The sequence below is a fragment of the Protopterus annectens genome, chromosome 3.part1, assembly GCF_019279795.1.
Source record: "Protopterus annectens isolate FY-2018-M chromosome 3.part1, PAN1.0, whole genome shotgun sequence".
NCBI classification, from domain to species: domain Eukaryota; kingdom Metazoa; phylum Chordata; order Ceratodontiformes; family Protopteridae; genus Protopterus; species Protopterus annectens.
The window spans coordinates 492008576-492026874 of NC_056732.1; the positions used below are offsets into that span (position 1 = coordinate 492008576).

Here is an 18299-nt window from a genome sequence, read left to right on the forward strand (position 1 = left end):
TGTGTATATTCATATCCAATATGTGTGCAAAGTATGACTGGTGCATACTGAGGAGTGTGTGTACTAATATCTGCAACTGTCAGATGTGTATGGTCCACTGTTGTTGCCAGACATGGACTTCATTTCTTTAAGTGTGTGAACATGCCCAGTATGACCTTTCAGTATTTTGTTGTCTGACATTACCTTCATTTCTCTAAGTGTGGGAGTATGCCCAGTATTCCCTTCTGTATTGAATGTGTGGATCCATTCCATGTAGATTGTACTCCAGTGCAGATGTTTGTGTTCTACACCTACAGCTAGCAAACTGTTTCTGCATGATATCTGTAGATCAGTTGACAACATGGGGTCAAACTGTGCAAGGGTTAGTGGGTACTGTAGGTAATTGTGTCTGTGCTGCTTCTGCTACATGGTTCTGGTGTTAGCAGAGATATTCAGACATGTGTACTGTTATACACTGTGATGTTTTATGTCATCATGTACTGTCGGGTAGACATTTTTGCTCACAGTGATGTCCTGGGGAACACAGGGTGAATGCAGCTGTGTCCAGTATTGTGGTCAAATGTCTACATATTCCTGCAAACTAATGCCATTCTGGAGTGGGAACTGCAGACACTTGCTGCTGGGTCTGTGTAACTGGTTCAGCACCTTGGTACAGTGGTGGCAGAGGATCCCATACTTGTAAATCCACCGACATGACAGTATGGCCTTATCTTGCTGTGGCAATACCTCACAGCTATACAGATTCACACTGGTTACCCAGAGGCAGGGGTTATAAGTCAGAACATTACCCCTATTGAGGTTTACGAGCAGGTTTGTAGCCACTCATTCTTGTGTTTGCAGCCAGGGATAGTATGTGCACATGGCTGTGTTTCAGACTTCACACATTCAATGCTGCCCATGCTCCCACCCCACCCTCTATTATTCTATCCTCTTCCATACATTATGCAAACATTCTCTGATACTTTCCCTATAGTTATCACCTCATCACAGCAGTGTTTTGGTGTTGGTCCACAGTTCATGCAGTGGGACATGGTGGACATGTTACTGTGGTTTGTCCACATGTCCTTGCATATGGGTTCTGTGGACTGTGTTATGTTGTTATTTGGGAGTCCATGACATAACATGCATTGGCAGTACGGGTGAGATACAGGTCTTTGGCAGAGGACTGTAGGCCATTTGGTAGAGATGCAGGACAGCTGTAGCAGGCCATTGCATTATTTCAGTCCTACAGTCTCAGACTGCAATACAGTATATTCCCCTGCGGTGACAGGGTAGGTGTGCTAGTTGTTCAGGCCACTACTTCCTGTCAGTATTGATCAAGTGGTGTGGATGCTAGCAGAGTGCTGCTTACAGCTAGAGATACACCTGCATGGGACACCTGCACTGCATGCTGGACTCTTTCGCTATTGCCATACACAGGTGGGGGTCATATTGTACCCATTTCCAACAGCAGGGATAAGACCAGAGAGGTACCTGTGGGTGGTGGTTGGGTGAACTGGGTGCATGTGTGCTATGGACACTACTTGCATCTGACTCACAGATATTCATAGGGCATTCCACTTATGCTGGCTTGTGCAGGGACATCAGTTGTTTCTCAATACATCATTCCTATGACCTTTGTGGTCTGCAAGTGTTTGGCCAGATGACATCGGTATCCCCTATTACAAGCCCAGATAATGTGCTGCAAGCCTGTATGTACAATTCCAAGGGTGTGTCCATTTAACGGTTACACATTAATGGTTACACATTATACACTGTCTGTCTGGGTACTTTCCCCTGTGTACTGCTTGTATATCTGGCCCAACAGTCATGCCATATCCATCTTTCAGATGGTGGCACATATTACCTCCATACCTTTACAATGGTTTACTGCTAGAATGTGTTATACTGTGGAGCATTGTGTTTGGCACTGCAGTTGTGAGGACTTGGCCCTGTCATCAGCAGTACTGGGCAATGACCACCAGGACAAACCTCACCATGCATACATACTGACCACTCTCACACATTATGAAACACACACCAACCTAACACACGCATACCTGCATATTGTACAAATGCTACAATCTATCCTGCTACCTTGGCCACCTCAGGTAATCTGTGCTCGACTGGTGTTATACCTACACATACATATTACTACATTTCTACATAGGATTGCGGGGCACACCTGACTGTTACTACATGTCTACATCATATTGGGGTGGGCACAAGAGACTGTTACTATGTGTCTACATCAGATTGGGGGGGCACACCAGACTGTTACTACATTTCTACATAGGATTGGGGGGTGCACACCTGACTGTTACTACGTGTCTACATTAGGCATGGAGGGGCACACCTGATTGTTACTACATTTCTACATAGGATTATGGGGGCACACCTGACTGTTACTATGTGTCTACATAGGCATTGGGGGCACACCTGACTGTTACTACACTTCTGCATAGTATTGGGGGGCACATCTGACTGTTACTGTGTGTCTACATTGGATTGGGGGGAACACCAGACTGTTACTACAATTCTACATGGGTTTGAGGAGGGTACACCTGACTGTTACTAAATTTCTACATAGGATTGGGGGGGCCACACGTCACACTTGTACACATTTGCTATGACTGTACTGGTATGTCAGGTACTCCATTTCATTCTGTATTCTAACCTATCATGCTGACTAGAGGCATATCAGTGTACTACAGGTCTTAGGTTTGATTGACCTACATATCAGTTTCTGACTTCTTACCCTTCAGAACTAACATCTCACAGCCTGACCTGATGTGGTCTGTCTGTGCAGGCCTGAGGGGGAGGTTACCCATAGCCATCATTCAGAGGCCTTAGCACAGCCTTTGTTTGTGTTTGTCTACACCTGTCCTGCTGGTTGAGACAGTTGCTGGGTATATGAGCCTCCCTGACTGGCATGTGTTTGTCATATGGACACACATTTGGCCCAGCACATTTCCTCCAATGGGTGTTGTCACCATATGTAGTAATGGCTACTATGGTGACACCAGTATTTGTTACAGATCTCACGCTACCACTGTAGGTGTCTACTATTGCTGACATCCCATTCAGCCACCCCATTCCCGTGCATGCTCACATCTATACCATTGATACACATAACAACACATACTACACCATTCAGCACTTGGTAAGAAGAGTGACTTACCTTGTGGCTGTGCCAGTATTGAGGATGGTGCTGGAGGGCTGCCTATATCAGATGCACATAGTACACTCCTTATACATGGTTGAGCACAGGTAGTGTCATGTTTGGCATCCCTTTTACTGTAAGTTTGAGTCAGAGAGGTGTCGTTCCCTGGGTCCCTACTGTGTCAGTATATGTGCTATGCATTGCCTCTTTGCCAAGGCCAGGGCATACTGGGCACACCCTCTTCTGCCTACTGGGGCAGGCTCAGGTTGTTCCTCCTCCTAGTCACTCTGTGCCTGTGCAGGCCTTGGCAATGGTGGAGGGCTGTGTGGCCCTGCCCCGTGTTGTTCCTGTTGCAGCTGTTTCCACAGGATCATATTGTGTATCATGGCACATACAATGATAATTTGAGTACATGTAGCTGGTGAGTACTGCAAGGCTCCACTGTATGTGTCCAGGCACCGGAACTGTGACTTGAGCATCCCAAACACATGCTATATTATAATTCTGGTCTGTGTTTGTGCCTCATTATGGATTTCTTGTTCGGGTGTGTGTGCATTTCTGATGGGTGTCATCAGCCACAGCTCCAGTGCATAACCAACATCCCCCACTAAGTGACTGTAAGGGATGTCCCCATTGGCAAATCTCTGTTACAGCTGTGTCAGATGCCAGATGTGGGAATTGTGATAGCTTCTAGGGCAGCCAGCACACACATTCATTATAATTCCCTGGGAATCACACATGACCTGGCAGTTGATGGAGGGGAAGCCCTTGAGGTTGATGCAGACCCAACCCCACTCACCAGGTGGTGCTTTGATGCATATGTGCATGCAGTCTATAGCACCCACTATTCCAGGGTATTCTGCCTCATGGGTGATGGGGAAATATATGTGCTCACCGGCATGTGCTGACATGGCATCCAGGAACTGGTGGGGTACCCTGGATGCTGATGCCTGTGAGATCCCCATGATATCTCCAGTTGGCCTTTGGAAGGTACCTGTGGCTAGCATTTCTAGGCCTACATGTACCTTGGTATCTACTGGGATGGGTTCCCCTCTGTTAGTTCTGTGTGTCAGGCATGGCCAGCACAGCTCAACAATTTGCTGTAGGAGGTCCCTGTCCACCCTATAGTGCTCCACTATCTCCAGCTCATGTAGCCCCTGTTAGGTTACCCTGGGTCTGTACACTCTTCTCCGTCTCCTCACTGTGGGTTTGTTGACAGCATTCTCATCCTCACCACCCTCAGCCTCTTCCACATGTTGATGTATGATAGCTCCTGCAGCCCCTATCATTTTGTTGTTTTTGTTTAAAACTTTCCCGTTTGTATACACCGGTGGTGTAGAGTATGTGGGAAAAAACAGAGGGAAAGATGTTTGCATAGTTTCTGGGCTCGGCTGCTGCCTGTGTAATTGGCTGATTCTGATACATGTCACCTGCCAGCTATGCTAGTTCTCCTTGATTATCCTCCTATTGTTATTTTCCCTTCTCATTGCCTTCCTGTTTAAGCCCGGGGGCATGCCACACAAACACAGTGTTCAAATGTGCACAGAGCTGCTGTTTCCTGGTTTACTTTTTGTTTTCCTTTAAAACCCATTGTGAGGCACACACACCCACTTAGGCAATGTAAAGACTGCTAGGCAGCCTTAGACACACACACCCTTGCTTAACTCTGCTAAGCTAAGGCCACACCTGAGCCACAGGGCACCAGTCCACTTACAATATGCCTGACACACCTCCCTATGATGTCAGCTAACTCTTAGACTTGGACCAAGCTATTCCTGCACTTACACTGTTGGGTGCTGACTAGCACTGAGGGGGAATCTGGGATTCAGTATCATTCCCCTCATTTGCATAGGATTGCCTGCTAATGCATAGTTACAGGTCCCACACTGAGCCTCCCCTCTTAGCAACCACTATTCACCCCATGTTGTCTTCTGCCTGCCATTGAGTATAATGGCAAAATAGTGATTTTGGTTAGAATGCTTATTTCAGGTTATTTTTTATATTTTCAGCCCGATCCCATTTGCGCTCCGCTGCCCTATGCTTAAACAGACGGAATCGGCTAAAAAAATGCTTTTTTTTTTTTTTTTTAACTGTTTTCCATGCCAATGGACATGTATTTGGCCATTGGTATGATTTACACATTATATACATCCTTTATTTGGAGCTATCATTGCTCCGTTTTGTAATTTGCAGACATGTACCCTGTTACGAACCTAGTACATTTCTGCAGATTACACTAGTACTGCACGGCCGGCTGCCAGCTTCCTGGATCACAAACTCACCTCATTTGCATGTTTTTCACCTGCAAATGGTGTAATTTACATACAGAAGCTGCGTCCATGCAGGAATAGTACAGGAGCACTTGTGCACGTCCCTGCAGCTTATTCCTGGATCGCACGGTGGACATACTGCCTCCTGGAGCTCCTACACTGTTCCTGCACACCGTGCAGGGATTGCTGAATCCAGGGGTCTGAAAGTCTAAGCAGTGGATTTGGTTTAAATTAATTGCTTAAATGCCACAGCACCCTATATTGAGCACCTTTTTGTAAAAGACTATCCTAGAAGAATATAGCCCCTTCTCATATGGTTCACCTCCTTTGACTGTGGCACATATATGAAGCACAAACTATGATTCTTACAGAGATTTCCCAAACCACATGCAGAAACATATGTGTCCCTACACATCTACACCCGCATATGCACAATCTTGCTTGTATACTGCCTCTGAAAATCTAGATTGTTATAGCAGTGGTAAGTTACGTTTATGCACAGACTGCTTCTACAAAAAGAACAACCATTTTCTGAATGGTTACACATTGAATGCTTGAATACAATTGTGTGAAAATCTCTGAAGGCAGCAAATGCACACACACACGCACACACACACACACACACACACACACACACACACACACACACACACACACACACACACACACACACACACGTACACATTGCCCCTAAAAAAACTGATTAATGACCAGTTGTTTTCAAACTGTTTCAACCATACCCAAAGTAACCACTTATTGAAACAAACTCAAAATACATACAAATTGTTATGCAGTTGTCCTTGTACCTAGACTGTCTCAACCACCCAAGACCTAAACATTCTTTGACTGAAAATACGAGAGATGCTTGATTTGTGGTAAGGAGAACCAAAATGTTGACCTTTATAATTTATTTATTTTTGGTTTCCCCCTTATAGTTCTCTGTTACTAATTTATTCCAGACAGCCTTAAATTTTTGACATACAAGATCTCTAGCCTTCAAGAGAAAATTGTTGCATATATATCTATATCTATATCTATATCTATATCTATATCTATATCTATATCTATATCTATATCTATATCTATCTATTTATCTATCTGTCTGTCTATCTATCTATCTATCTATCTATCTATCTATCTATCTATCTATCTATCTATCTATCTATCTATCTATCTATCTATCTATCTAGATAAAATAAAACAGATACTTTGCTATTTTTCTTAAAAGGGCAATAATTCCTGAGTGGAGGGGTTCCCTGATGGGGACTTATCTCCAGAAATGAAGCGTTTTGCTGATTGATCCTCCTGTGAAGTCTGACAGATGCTAAAACTCAAGAAGTCAAGAAAGCTTCACTCTGACTGCTGAGCTCCCTCCTGGGGATTAGTCAATCAGTCAGAGTGAAGGAGTGTGTGGGGGGGAGGGGGGAGTCAGAGCTTTAAAAGCTGACCAAATATTGGTTCCTAGGAAAGAAACAACCCATATAGCCTAAGGGCTACTGTAGCAGTGGGAATGGTGTACATTATATTGTGACACTGATGGAAAATGCTGTCAGTGGAGAGATATGTCCCTGGTGTTTGACCACAGAACATATACATCATGCTGTACTGTCTATGTTTTGCGGTGCTATCTATGGGGACACACTGAAAAATATATGCCATTAGTGACCTATATATATATATATATATATATATATATATATATATATATATATATATATATATATATATATATATATATATATATATATATATATATATATATATATATATATATATATATATATAAATATATGTGTGTGTATGTTGATTTGAGTTTACATTTTTTCCCAAGCCACAGTTTAATTCTTGACATTCTGTGGGCTTGCTACATCTGAACTTGTGGCTGGACTGTTGATGTGCCTCTGCCATCTTCATCACCATTTGCACAGCTAATTCATCTGCACATTTTGTGTCTACAGGCACATCTGCAGTACAGTACAGTACAGTACTGTATGTTAGAATGTGTGTGCATCTGTTTTCTATAAGCACATTCATGTATTTGACACATACACAAAGGCCCATTTTCTGATCAGTTTCTTTTTTATGTTGAATTCCCTGGAATCTAGTCTGCAGATGACAGTAGCACACATGTCAAAGCATAAAGTATGTTTTGGTGAGATATACATAGATGTGCATAAATATTTGACTTATATTGCTAATGGTACTATCAAAACATCAGGTAACAGTAGCTGCATTCTGCTATAGACTGCTTCTAATAGACCAAATCTGAATGACAATGTATGCCACTAGCATAATGATGTGACACCAGGACAACTGCATTCATTGGGCTTTGCATGGTTCACTAGTCACACTACTGTGAAGTATGGTGAATCGCAAGCTCCTGCACATGTATTTCCATCATATAGGGCACTCAGCAGAGAAGATGTCTAATGCTTTTACCAATGGCAATTGTAATTCAGATATTGTTGTGCACTATATATTGACATTGTCTGAGCACAATATTATTATTAATTACCAAAGTCCTAGCAGTGGAACAGGAAGAGCTATTCTGTGTATCACAAATTATTGTGTCCCCATTATATTCTATGTACTCACAGATAATTGATCCTGTATCAATGACAGTACGCAGCTGGGTTACATTCACCACAAGACCACATCAGGAATTGTTTGTCACCAAGTGCATCACAGGTACTGATGGCAGCCATGATGTGGAGAACAGTTCACAAGGAGCTGTTTTGCATCTTTGAACATTTCGTCTTTTTATGAAAACAACCCTTCTAAAATGGCTTTGACTATGCTGCATCAGTAAGTGGCTGCTTGAGATATCTCAGCTACCAGTTAGTTAAGGATCATTTGCACTCAAATATAGTACGTCCAGCATGGGCAAGTAGCATCCTGGCTCTCAGAGGATGAACAAAACTATTCTGCAGATCAGCAACTTCACACTGCCATTATAAACAGGAAAAACTATACTCCTCCATAAGAACGAATCTGCAAGTCACCCTAAACATTATAGACTAATAACTTGCCTCCCTCCAAAATACAAGCTGTATAAATGAATTGATGCAGTTTAGAGATTTAGAAAAAAAAATTCAGTCATGGCAAAAGAACAAAAGTGTACAGAAGAAAGTCATATAGAACAAGAAATCATTTGTTGTTAAACAAAAGCATAATAGAGAGATTCAAAAATGGAATAATTTAAGTATGGCATGGATAGATTACAAAAAAAAAAAAAAAAACATTTGGCAGCATTCCATATTCATAAATAAACATTACAATGACCATAAAATAGTGGCAAACCACTTTGCAAATGAGCACTGACAAAGGGCAAATTATTATTTGAGGGATTGAAATTCAAAGTGGGATATTTCAGGGTGATTCTCTGTTACTGATGCTGTTTTCTCTTGCCCTTAACTCGTTAAGCTGTTTACTTAACTGGTTAGGCTACAGTTACAGTTTAGCTCCCAGAAACCAAACTTGCTTAAAGACATCTCAACTATTTGTGAATTAGTTAAAGTTGTGCAGTTCATCAGATAATGAGTTGAAAGCAGAACTACAAAAGGTTAAAACCTTCTCAGATGATATAAGAATGTCACATGGTCTTGACAAATGTGCAAAAGCAACATTTTATACAAGAAAGCTGTAGCACCAAGAAAATATCAGTCTGGAACAGAATTGTGCTACTAAAGAATTTAGGAGGAAGGAGTGTATAAATATTTGTGAAAAATATGGAAAAATGGCATTAAAACATGAACAAATGAGAATAAAACTCACTAAAGAATACTTCAGAAGACCAAACCTAATATTGAAGACTGCCTTCACATCAAAGAATAAACTCAAAGCTATAAACCAGTTAGCTTTTACTGTTCTAACTTACAGTTTTTGCCCCAAAAACTACTGGATCTGTTGAACAGGAAAATAAGAAGATGCTTCACACTTATCAAATGATATATATAAAAATCAGTGAATATCAAGATTATACATTCCTCTCTATGATGGAGTTAGGGGTTTCCTCAAAAGTGATTACATGTATAGATCAGCAGTCATGAGACTGCATACATTTATTTTGACCTCACCAGATCCAAAGATAGTGAAAGTTTTAAAACATGAGGAAAAGAAGTCTAAGATGATACCCTTGTGTGGTTTAGGGGAAGTATTTCGTTGTAATGTGGAAATGGACATCAAACCAGAAGAAAACAGAAATCAGACAGCAACTAAATGTGACACTCCCCAAAAAATATAAACAACAATAACCAAAAGAAAGACTATAAGGAAAAGGATCAGATGAGAAGGAAAGAAAACTGGAAAATCCATATAGTGGCAAGAACAGAAATCTCCTAGAACAATCTCATCTTGACCAAGATTTGATGCAAGAACACCGGGAGAACGTGTCCCTCTTGGGTACTGTCTCACAGTCTTTTTCTTGCTGTATGTCCATCTCCATCTAAAAAAAATGGAGACGTCTGTCTGCTAGACTCTAAGTGCCCTGTGGTAGTGGACATATTTTTTTAAATATTTGGTGGTAGTGAAAAACATTTAGCCACATCCCAATGGTCACTTTCGTCATAATAAACTCCAGAAAATGAAGTTCCCTCTGGCTTAAAAAATGAGGCAATGTAATGGTGGATGTCAAAGCCAAACAAAATCAAAGTAGAACAGCAGAGCAGCCGTTCGTTTTGGAGACAAAATCAATAGTGCTCCTCCAAATGCAGAATGGTTCAGAAACATATTGTAATGTTCAATGACAACAGATGTGAAGATGACAAAAGGTGATACACAAAACAAAATCAAGATGGAGAGAAAGCGATTGATTGCAAAGGTAATGCCTGATGGCAATTCATTACTTAGGAACATTTCTCAAGGTTTCTGAACATATTTCCAAGGATTTATGATACTGCAGGCATTCTGCATTTTGTTGTAAAGCATTTGTTACTGTACCTGAGCTCAAAACCAGTTCGATTTTCATTAAACGTGTTTTATTCTGCACTCTGGTGGGATCAGAGTGCTGATTCAACCCATCTGAGTTGAGAACTGATGGTGTAAGGCTTACTGAGTGTTTATCTCATTGTCTTGAGGGCTTAACTGTGTAAAATTATTTCATCTTGCTGGTATTTCAGTATTTGGGAACATTTCCCAGGGTTTGTGAACTTATTTCCAAGGGTTCCTGATACTGCAGGAGTTCTGCCTTTTGTTGTAAATCATTTGTTACTACACTTGACCTCAGAACCAATTTGTTTTACATTAATAGGGTTTTATTCTGCACTCTGGAAGGAGTAGAGGGCTGATTCATACCATCCAAGTTAGGAGCTGCTGGCAGAAGGCTTATTGTGTTTATCTGATTTGCCTAAGGTCTTAAATATGCAAGAGTCTTTCATCTTGCTGGTATTTGTACAAATGCAGTTCCTGGTGACTTGTATATAAGCAAACTTCTCCAGTTTAAAATCCTCCACAGGAAATACTCTGCATAGTCTCCCACTGATCATAGCTGCTTGAAGAGCAGCCAGTTTTTGCAGAGGACAGCACCACTGCAGGGCATCTAATAGTATACTACTAAACACTCTCACTTAGAACTTTAAGTGACTCTCCCCTACTCCTTCCCATCTACTAATGATCTGGTATGATGAATAGACACTTCCCTGTCATCTGTGTTTCTGGCCTGGTGGATATTGACATCTGAGGCAGTATAAGTGCCTTGTTTTCACTGACTACCATTTAGTTTTAGAACACACAAGCACAGTGTGTGAGAGCTGTAGATACACAATGTCATTGGAGGTAATGCTCATACATGCACACTGAAAAATGTAAATCAGGTTGTCGGTGTTACACCCAAAACACTCACTACCAACACTAGAGAACCAATACATAGACCTACATATGCGAAGGTACTCACTTGTAATCTACAAACCTCCAAGACCTCCTAAAACCATATTTCCGTGGCCCTACACTCACTGAAAAAAGTCAGCACCTTACGCAACACATAACCCTGAAAATCATAGTAGCCCTGCTTTCAAGCCCATAAGGCAACACACCACACAGCCAAATATTCTAGTTATTGGGGATTCCATTGTAAGACATACTGATGTCCCCCCTTACCAGGCTAAACAAGGAAAAGATCACAGCGAGCTGTCTGTCTGGAGCTAGGATCCACCAGGTCATGCATGCACATAGGTTTTTAAACCACAAGTACTATTATGATATGGCCATAGTCCATGTGGGTGTAAATGACCTAAGACATACCTCACTGGACTACATATGAAGACAGACATGATGGAGCTCTCTGAATTTGTGTGCCAGGCGATTATGAATCTAGCCATGAGTAGCATCCTACCTGCACTAATGATGATGCTATAGTACCAGCAAAAAAAAAAATGACTGACTTCAATAATTAGCTTAGTTTCTGGCTGCAATGCCTTTCATACATTTTGATTCCCCTCAGCTCAGGATAAAACAAAGGGCGAAGGTGTCTCAGAGTTCATAAAGAACAAGTACAATGCTAGACTGGTACAACTACATGACTCACTTGAGCTCCTCTATGCCCAACTAACCATAGGTAAGACCCCCTATCATATTCTTGATAGCTACGGATCCCCTAACACAAGTTTGCAAAACCACATCTTTTACCTAAACCTACTGGAATATTTTAACATTCAGCCTAACACCATATACATGGGTAACTTCAACTACCCTTCCATAAATTGGAAGACTTATATGACCCATAATTTACCTGCTCAGAAGTTTTAGGACTTCAACAACACAAACACCCTGGAGCAACTAGTTAGCTCCCCACCTAGAGATACAAATATCCTAGACCTAGTATTCGTAAACATGGGGGGCTGCTGTTCCCTCCCATGCTTTAACTCCTCCCTGGTAAGATCTAACAACAAAATGATCTCCTTTGGTATTAAAACTAACCTAGAACCCCCATCAAATTCCAAACCTGTTAAAAATGTTGCTAAGGCCAGTTACCTCAAATTAAGTGGCAGCTTATTAAACTTCCAATCCCTTCCAACCCCGGATAATACTAATGCCTATTCTGAACTGTACACAAAAGCAACATACAACCACATTTACAGCTGCATAGAAGAGCCAATATCTATCTGATTCAATCCTATGATAACTGGCAAAAGTAAACCACCCTAGTGGACTCTAGCATAAATAGGCTATTCAGCAAAAGGAAAAAAAAATCCTCTCCAAAGCCAAGAAGGAAGAGACAACACAGTACAAAAAGACACTCATCAATCTAAATAAAAAAATTAGAGAGCTAGTCAAATCTGCCAAAGCAAAGACAGCCTCCCAGGTGAAAGATAACCTTAAGCTCTTTTTTTAATGCTCATAATCTCAGAGGAAATGCTCAGCAATGTGCCATGTTAACCATGAATGGCAACACTTACACCCAGACTGAAACTATAGCAAACCTGTTGGCCAACAAGTTCTTTTTAACTTCGCCAACCTATCACCTCTTACCACCCAAAGTATTGTCTGCAACCATCCGCCTACCAGTCATTACAAGGGAACAGGTCCTTAATGCTCTCACTAAAGCCAAAAATACAGCTTCTGTGGCCTTGACAACATTCCAGGATGCTTATAAAATAGCTTAAAACAGAATTTATCAGAGTTACTAGAAATCTTTAACTATATCTTCTGGAGGGGCTTTGTCCCAGAAGAAAGGAAGACTGCAACAGTCTTTCCTCTGCACAAGGAGGCTGATCAACTAACTGAGTGAACTACAAGCCCATGGAGAGAATTATCATGGACCTGATCAATAATGATATAAAAACTCTCCAAACACTGGACCAGACCAAATTTGGCTTTGTTATAGAGGAAGTCTTGCCTGCTCAGTCTGGTGGACTTTTTTGAGTAAGTCACCTGGGCTATGGAGTGGGGTAAAACAGTACACACCACTTATCTAGACCTGGCCAAAGCTTTTGACACAATCCACAACTCAGGGATCATAGATAAACTTACTGAGTTAGGCATAAACCCCTCCATCATCAGATGGATAGCCAACTGGCTCACTGACAGGACACATGTTATCCAGATAGGTGAATTCACTTCTGATAAGAAACTTTTTACTAGAGGTGTCCCATAGGGCTCAATGTTGGGACACCTCCTGTTTGGTTTATACTTCTCTGAAGTGAAGGCCAATCTTGGGGGCCTCTGGCTCACCAAGTTTGCTGATGACTGTAAGCTAGGGGCAATTACTGAATCCTCAAATGCTGTTGATACCCTACAAACAAGCCCACAACTGACAAATAACTGGTGCCAACTATTGTCTGAGACTAAATGCTAAACAATGACTAATAATACCCTTTGATAAATCAGACATCCCTGCAAATTACATTATTGATAGTATACCCATAAAAGTAGACCTAGTTTTGTGGGACTTAGGATCACAAATAGATAGTAACCTAAACTTCAACCATCAGGTAGCTACGGTAGTGAGGAAATTCTTATGTGTGGCTCAACTTACAAGATAAGGTATGGCATCAAGATTAAAAGAAGTCATAGTGCCATTGTACTTTGCCTTACCAGGCCCATAATCGAGTACAATGCTCCATTTGTCATGTACCTAACCAGGCACTTACAGCAACTGGAGTGGCCCCAGAAGTTTCTAACTAAAAAAATATAAAGCATACGACACATGTCTTATGCAGAATGACTAAAGGCCCTATCCCTTTAGTCCTTTAGTCCATCTCATATTGTTTATTGGGAGGTGACTCGTGTCTGTCTTACAAGGCATTCTCTGATCCAGCCTTGATGAAAATGTTACATATTCACAAGAAATATTATACAAGGCTTATGTGTTCCACGGACTTGAACCTTATTTGTGATTCTAACAGAAGTTGCAGAGAGCCAGATTTGTATCCCAAAGGCTACTTTGTCTATGGAATAAACTTCCCATTTTCATAAAACAAACCCTGTACCTCGCTCTCTTCAAACGGAATTTGGATAAATGGATGAAAAACTGTAAATTCACTTCTGGGATACTGCCCATGTCCCTTATGGACAGAAGCAGTCTACAAAAATGATTCAGTGCTTCAACACCCAAAGACCCACTACACTGATACTACCCCATCCCATCTCTGGGGAATTAAGATATAATATTGTCATATCTTGGGTATTATTGGCTAGGCCTATAAAGGCTCTTGTGCCATTAGCCTAGTAGTCACCTATGAATCTATGAACCAATGGTGTGGAAGATAAAGGTACAGTTATGGAACTGAATGCACCACTTGGTAGATGGGTTACGGAGGTGAGAGACTATGAAATAAAGGTCTGGGAAGTAAAAGGTAGCTAATGATTGAAGACTTATCATCTCTTAGGAGATGTTTCTTAAATGAAAAGGTGGCACATTGATGATGATGGTTTCAAAACCAGAAGGTAAATTGCAAAACATAGATGCCATTAACAGTGTACAGAGCAGACTCTGGGAGAAGTGTGGGATAATAATTTGAGGGTTAGTTGTGTTAGTCAACTTCATGGGTTATGATCTTTTTTCTTTTGGTCATCTTTACATGTTTAACATGTCTGATGATTTGATGTTTTACTGTACTCTGTAGCTTCCCTTTAATTATTTGATATGACTCTACATTTCATTCTTTCAAGTAGGGTGTGAGGGTTATTTGGGCTTAGCATGCATACACACACACACACACACACACACACACACACACACACACACATATATATATATATATATATATATATATATATATATATATATATATATATATATATATACATACATACATTGTCTAGTAACATCTCTCTCTCAGGACCTGTGGAATTTTCTAAATATTTTAATTAATTAAGTTGTTTATTAATAATTAATTTTGTTTTCCATGGTTATGTACTGATCAAGTCTGACCATTTGTTGACAGTCTGGTAGAAATTTATTCACAAAAAAAAAAACAAACAAGAAACAGAACATTTAGTAGTCAATAGGCATACAATTGAAACGCATAATATAGAATAAATAATGAGACATAAATAACTGTCTAGCCACAAAACTGGCTAGCCACAAAAACAAAGCTGATGTAGAAAAGATAGTAAGCATTCAGTAAAGTAATGATAAGACCAGAAAACTTTGAGTGAACATTATATGATGGTTTTGCTCTCTGTGCACATTGAAAAGCACCCTTGCATATTTGTATATCTTTTTTTGTCTTGTCTCAGCTGGAACTCAAAGTAAACATATGTTTCTTGGCCCCTGACAAGACTGGCAGAAAAATAAGCAGATTACTTTTATAGCTGTAGGTGCTATGCATAGAGTCCTATAGGAATACATCCATAGCCATATTTGTTATTATTTATCCTAAATAAATACAGGTTCATTCTTGATAAGCAGTTTTGAATTTAACATTTACTACTGTACTGAAAAACATTTCATTGGCTATATTTGCTTTGTTAAGAATGATTTAAGAGTTTATAACATGTAATTACTATGTTTGAAAAATGTTTGTAGGAAACACTTGGACTGCGACCTACCTGCAAAATACTCTACAATGCATTGAATAATAGTGCTTACTTGGACAATACAGTATGACATGAGAAAGTAACAACTTTCTGGTTACCAAGAAAAAGTTTTCATATATTTTAGAAAAATAACTGCATGACATATAAAGTATTAGTTACTTAAGATGGTGAACATATATGCAAAGTACAACAAACAAGATCACAAAACAGTAACACATGTACAGTTTTAGACTGTTTTTATAATCACAGGAAGCTGAGACAATACCACTTGTATAAACAGTTTACTTTAACTGCTGCACATAAATATGTGCTTTACACACTTGTGTTAGAATATGCATGGCATTATAAAACCAGAACATTCAGAAGTTAGCACTGCACATAAGTAATCCCGCAGCCTATGTTTATATGGAAAAACTATGCGCCCCACTGAGCAGTTTGACCTTTGCTGTTTTTAACATACAATGATACTAGAAGGACCCATCAAAGCAACATTTGAAATGCATATGTCAGTAGAAGTGCAAATAAAGGGACAGTAATGTCACTTACTGCAAGGTGGAAAACATGCTTGTCTTTTTAAGTTCTACTTTAAGAAGCAATCACAAAAGAAAATGGTTACCTTTTTTAATGTTGGCTTTAGCTGTGTTTCAGATGGTTTCTGTTTCCAATATTTTTTCCAGCACATTAGTGTGATGAACGTCAGAGCAAACACCAACAAAACATCTTTAGTTATGTAAAAAAGAAAATCCTCATAACAGTTATAGAGGTAAGAAAAAGGCCACGATTCAGATGAAGAAGTCATTTTGGGAACAGTTGATCCTTAATAAAAAAATTTCAAAATGATTCAAAAGGAAAATATGTCAAAAGAGTTCCAAGTACTTCAGGAAGTGATTGAAAATAAAAAGTAACGCAGGAGTTAGTGTTATGTATGTGTCTTCCAAACTAGTTGGGAGATATTTATGCTGCAAAGAGGGTTGGACCTTGTAATGAAGAACCTCCTCTGACTTACATAAGCCATCTAAACTACTTACTTTATTTAATACAGATAAAAAAGACACAAACACAAGCAAAGAAAGATTAGAAACAGCAGAAACTGATGTGTGTGTGTGTGTGTGTGTGTGTGTGTGTGTGTGTGTGTGTGTGTGTGTGTGTGTGTGTGCCTATGTGTATATCCATGGAGACTGCAAAATTTCTAAATAACAATACAGAATGTCCCCTCTTATCTGATTGTTTGTTGTCTGCCAGTGAAACAGAATGTGGAATAATGCAGTGTATCATTAACTTTCATTGGAGTCAGGATGTTATTTTCTTTGACTAAACAGGCTAAACTGATTTTACTTATTCCTAGTTATTAGAGGAGTACAGAAGCTAGGACTGGGACAGAAGATATGGTTTGTCTAACCCACCTTGTCAGCTTCTTATTTCCAAGCCTGTTGATAAGCTAAGAATCATACCTAAACCTTATTGTGTTAATGTCTTCAGAACAAATAAAAGCAATAGTGATATCCCCAAAATGGCCAGTTATCTCGTTATGACACATATTATAGCTGGGTGCTAGAAGTGCTGCTTTGCTGTAGATGCAATAACTAAATAATTCTATATGTAACATATTCAAACCTGTCATAATTAAGGTTAATCATTTAAAGAAAAAACGCCAGGTAAGGTGAACCAAATGAAGTTAAACAGAGTCAAGCATACGTGAGAAAGTAGAGGCATGCAAGCAGAGTAAATAATTTACTAGTGGAACATTAGGATACCAATTATATAAAGTCAAATCAAGTTAAGATAAATAAGAGCATGCAAAAAATGTGGTGACAGAGAGAGCCAGAGTAAATACGAGAGGCAGAGCCTAAGCCATTAAATAGCAGAAAAAATGTTGTTTTGTTTTTTTAAGAACTACAGAGATAAGTAAATTAAAGAAATGGTGAGCAGGAGGGCCATAAAGAGGTAACATAAAAAACATTCATAAAGGCATTTTTGATTTGGAGCAAGATATTGTGAAGCTGGTACCAAAAATGTAATTTGTATAGTTTGGAATAAGACATTCTGAAGCTGGTACCACAAGAAAATGTAATTTGTATAGTTTGGAGCAAAACACTGTAAAGCTGATATGATAAGATAATATAATCTGTGTAGTTTGGAGCAAGGCATTGTAAACCTGGAACCAAAAGAAAATCTAATTTGTGTAGTTTGGAATCAGACATTATGAAGTTGGTACCATAAGAAAGTATGATCTGTGTAGTTTGGAACAAAACGCTGTGAAGCTGGTACAATAACACAATGTAATTTGTGTAGTAAGGAGCAAGACTTTGTGAAGCTGGTAGCGCAAGAAAATGTGATTTGTGTAGTTTGCAGCACAACGTTGTGAAGGTGGTACCATAAGAGAATGTAATTTGTGTAGTTTTGAACTGCAC

At 39.8% G+C, this 18299-nt stretch overlaps 1 protein-coding gene across 1 annotated transcript in view; it reads right to left on the reverse strand.

The window, feature by feature from the left end:
- Nucleotides 1–16991, reverse strand: part of LOC122798187 (squalene monooxygenase-like) — a 1523743-nt gene extending 1506752 nt beyond the window's left edge. Inside the window, exon 1 of the mRNA XM_044066934.1 lies at nt 16505–16991. Within this exon, the coding sequence (XP_043922869.1) occupies nt 16505–16687 (183 nt within the window). The 5' untranslated portion in view covers nt 16688–16991. The remainder of the gene's footprint in view (nt 1–16504) is intronic.
- Nucleotides 16992–18299: the final 1308 nt, after the last annotated feature.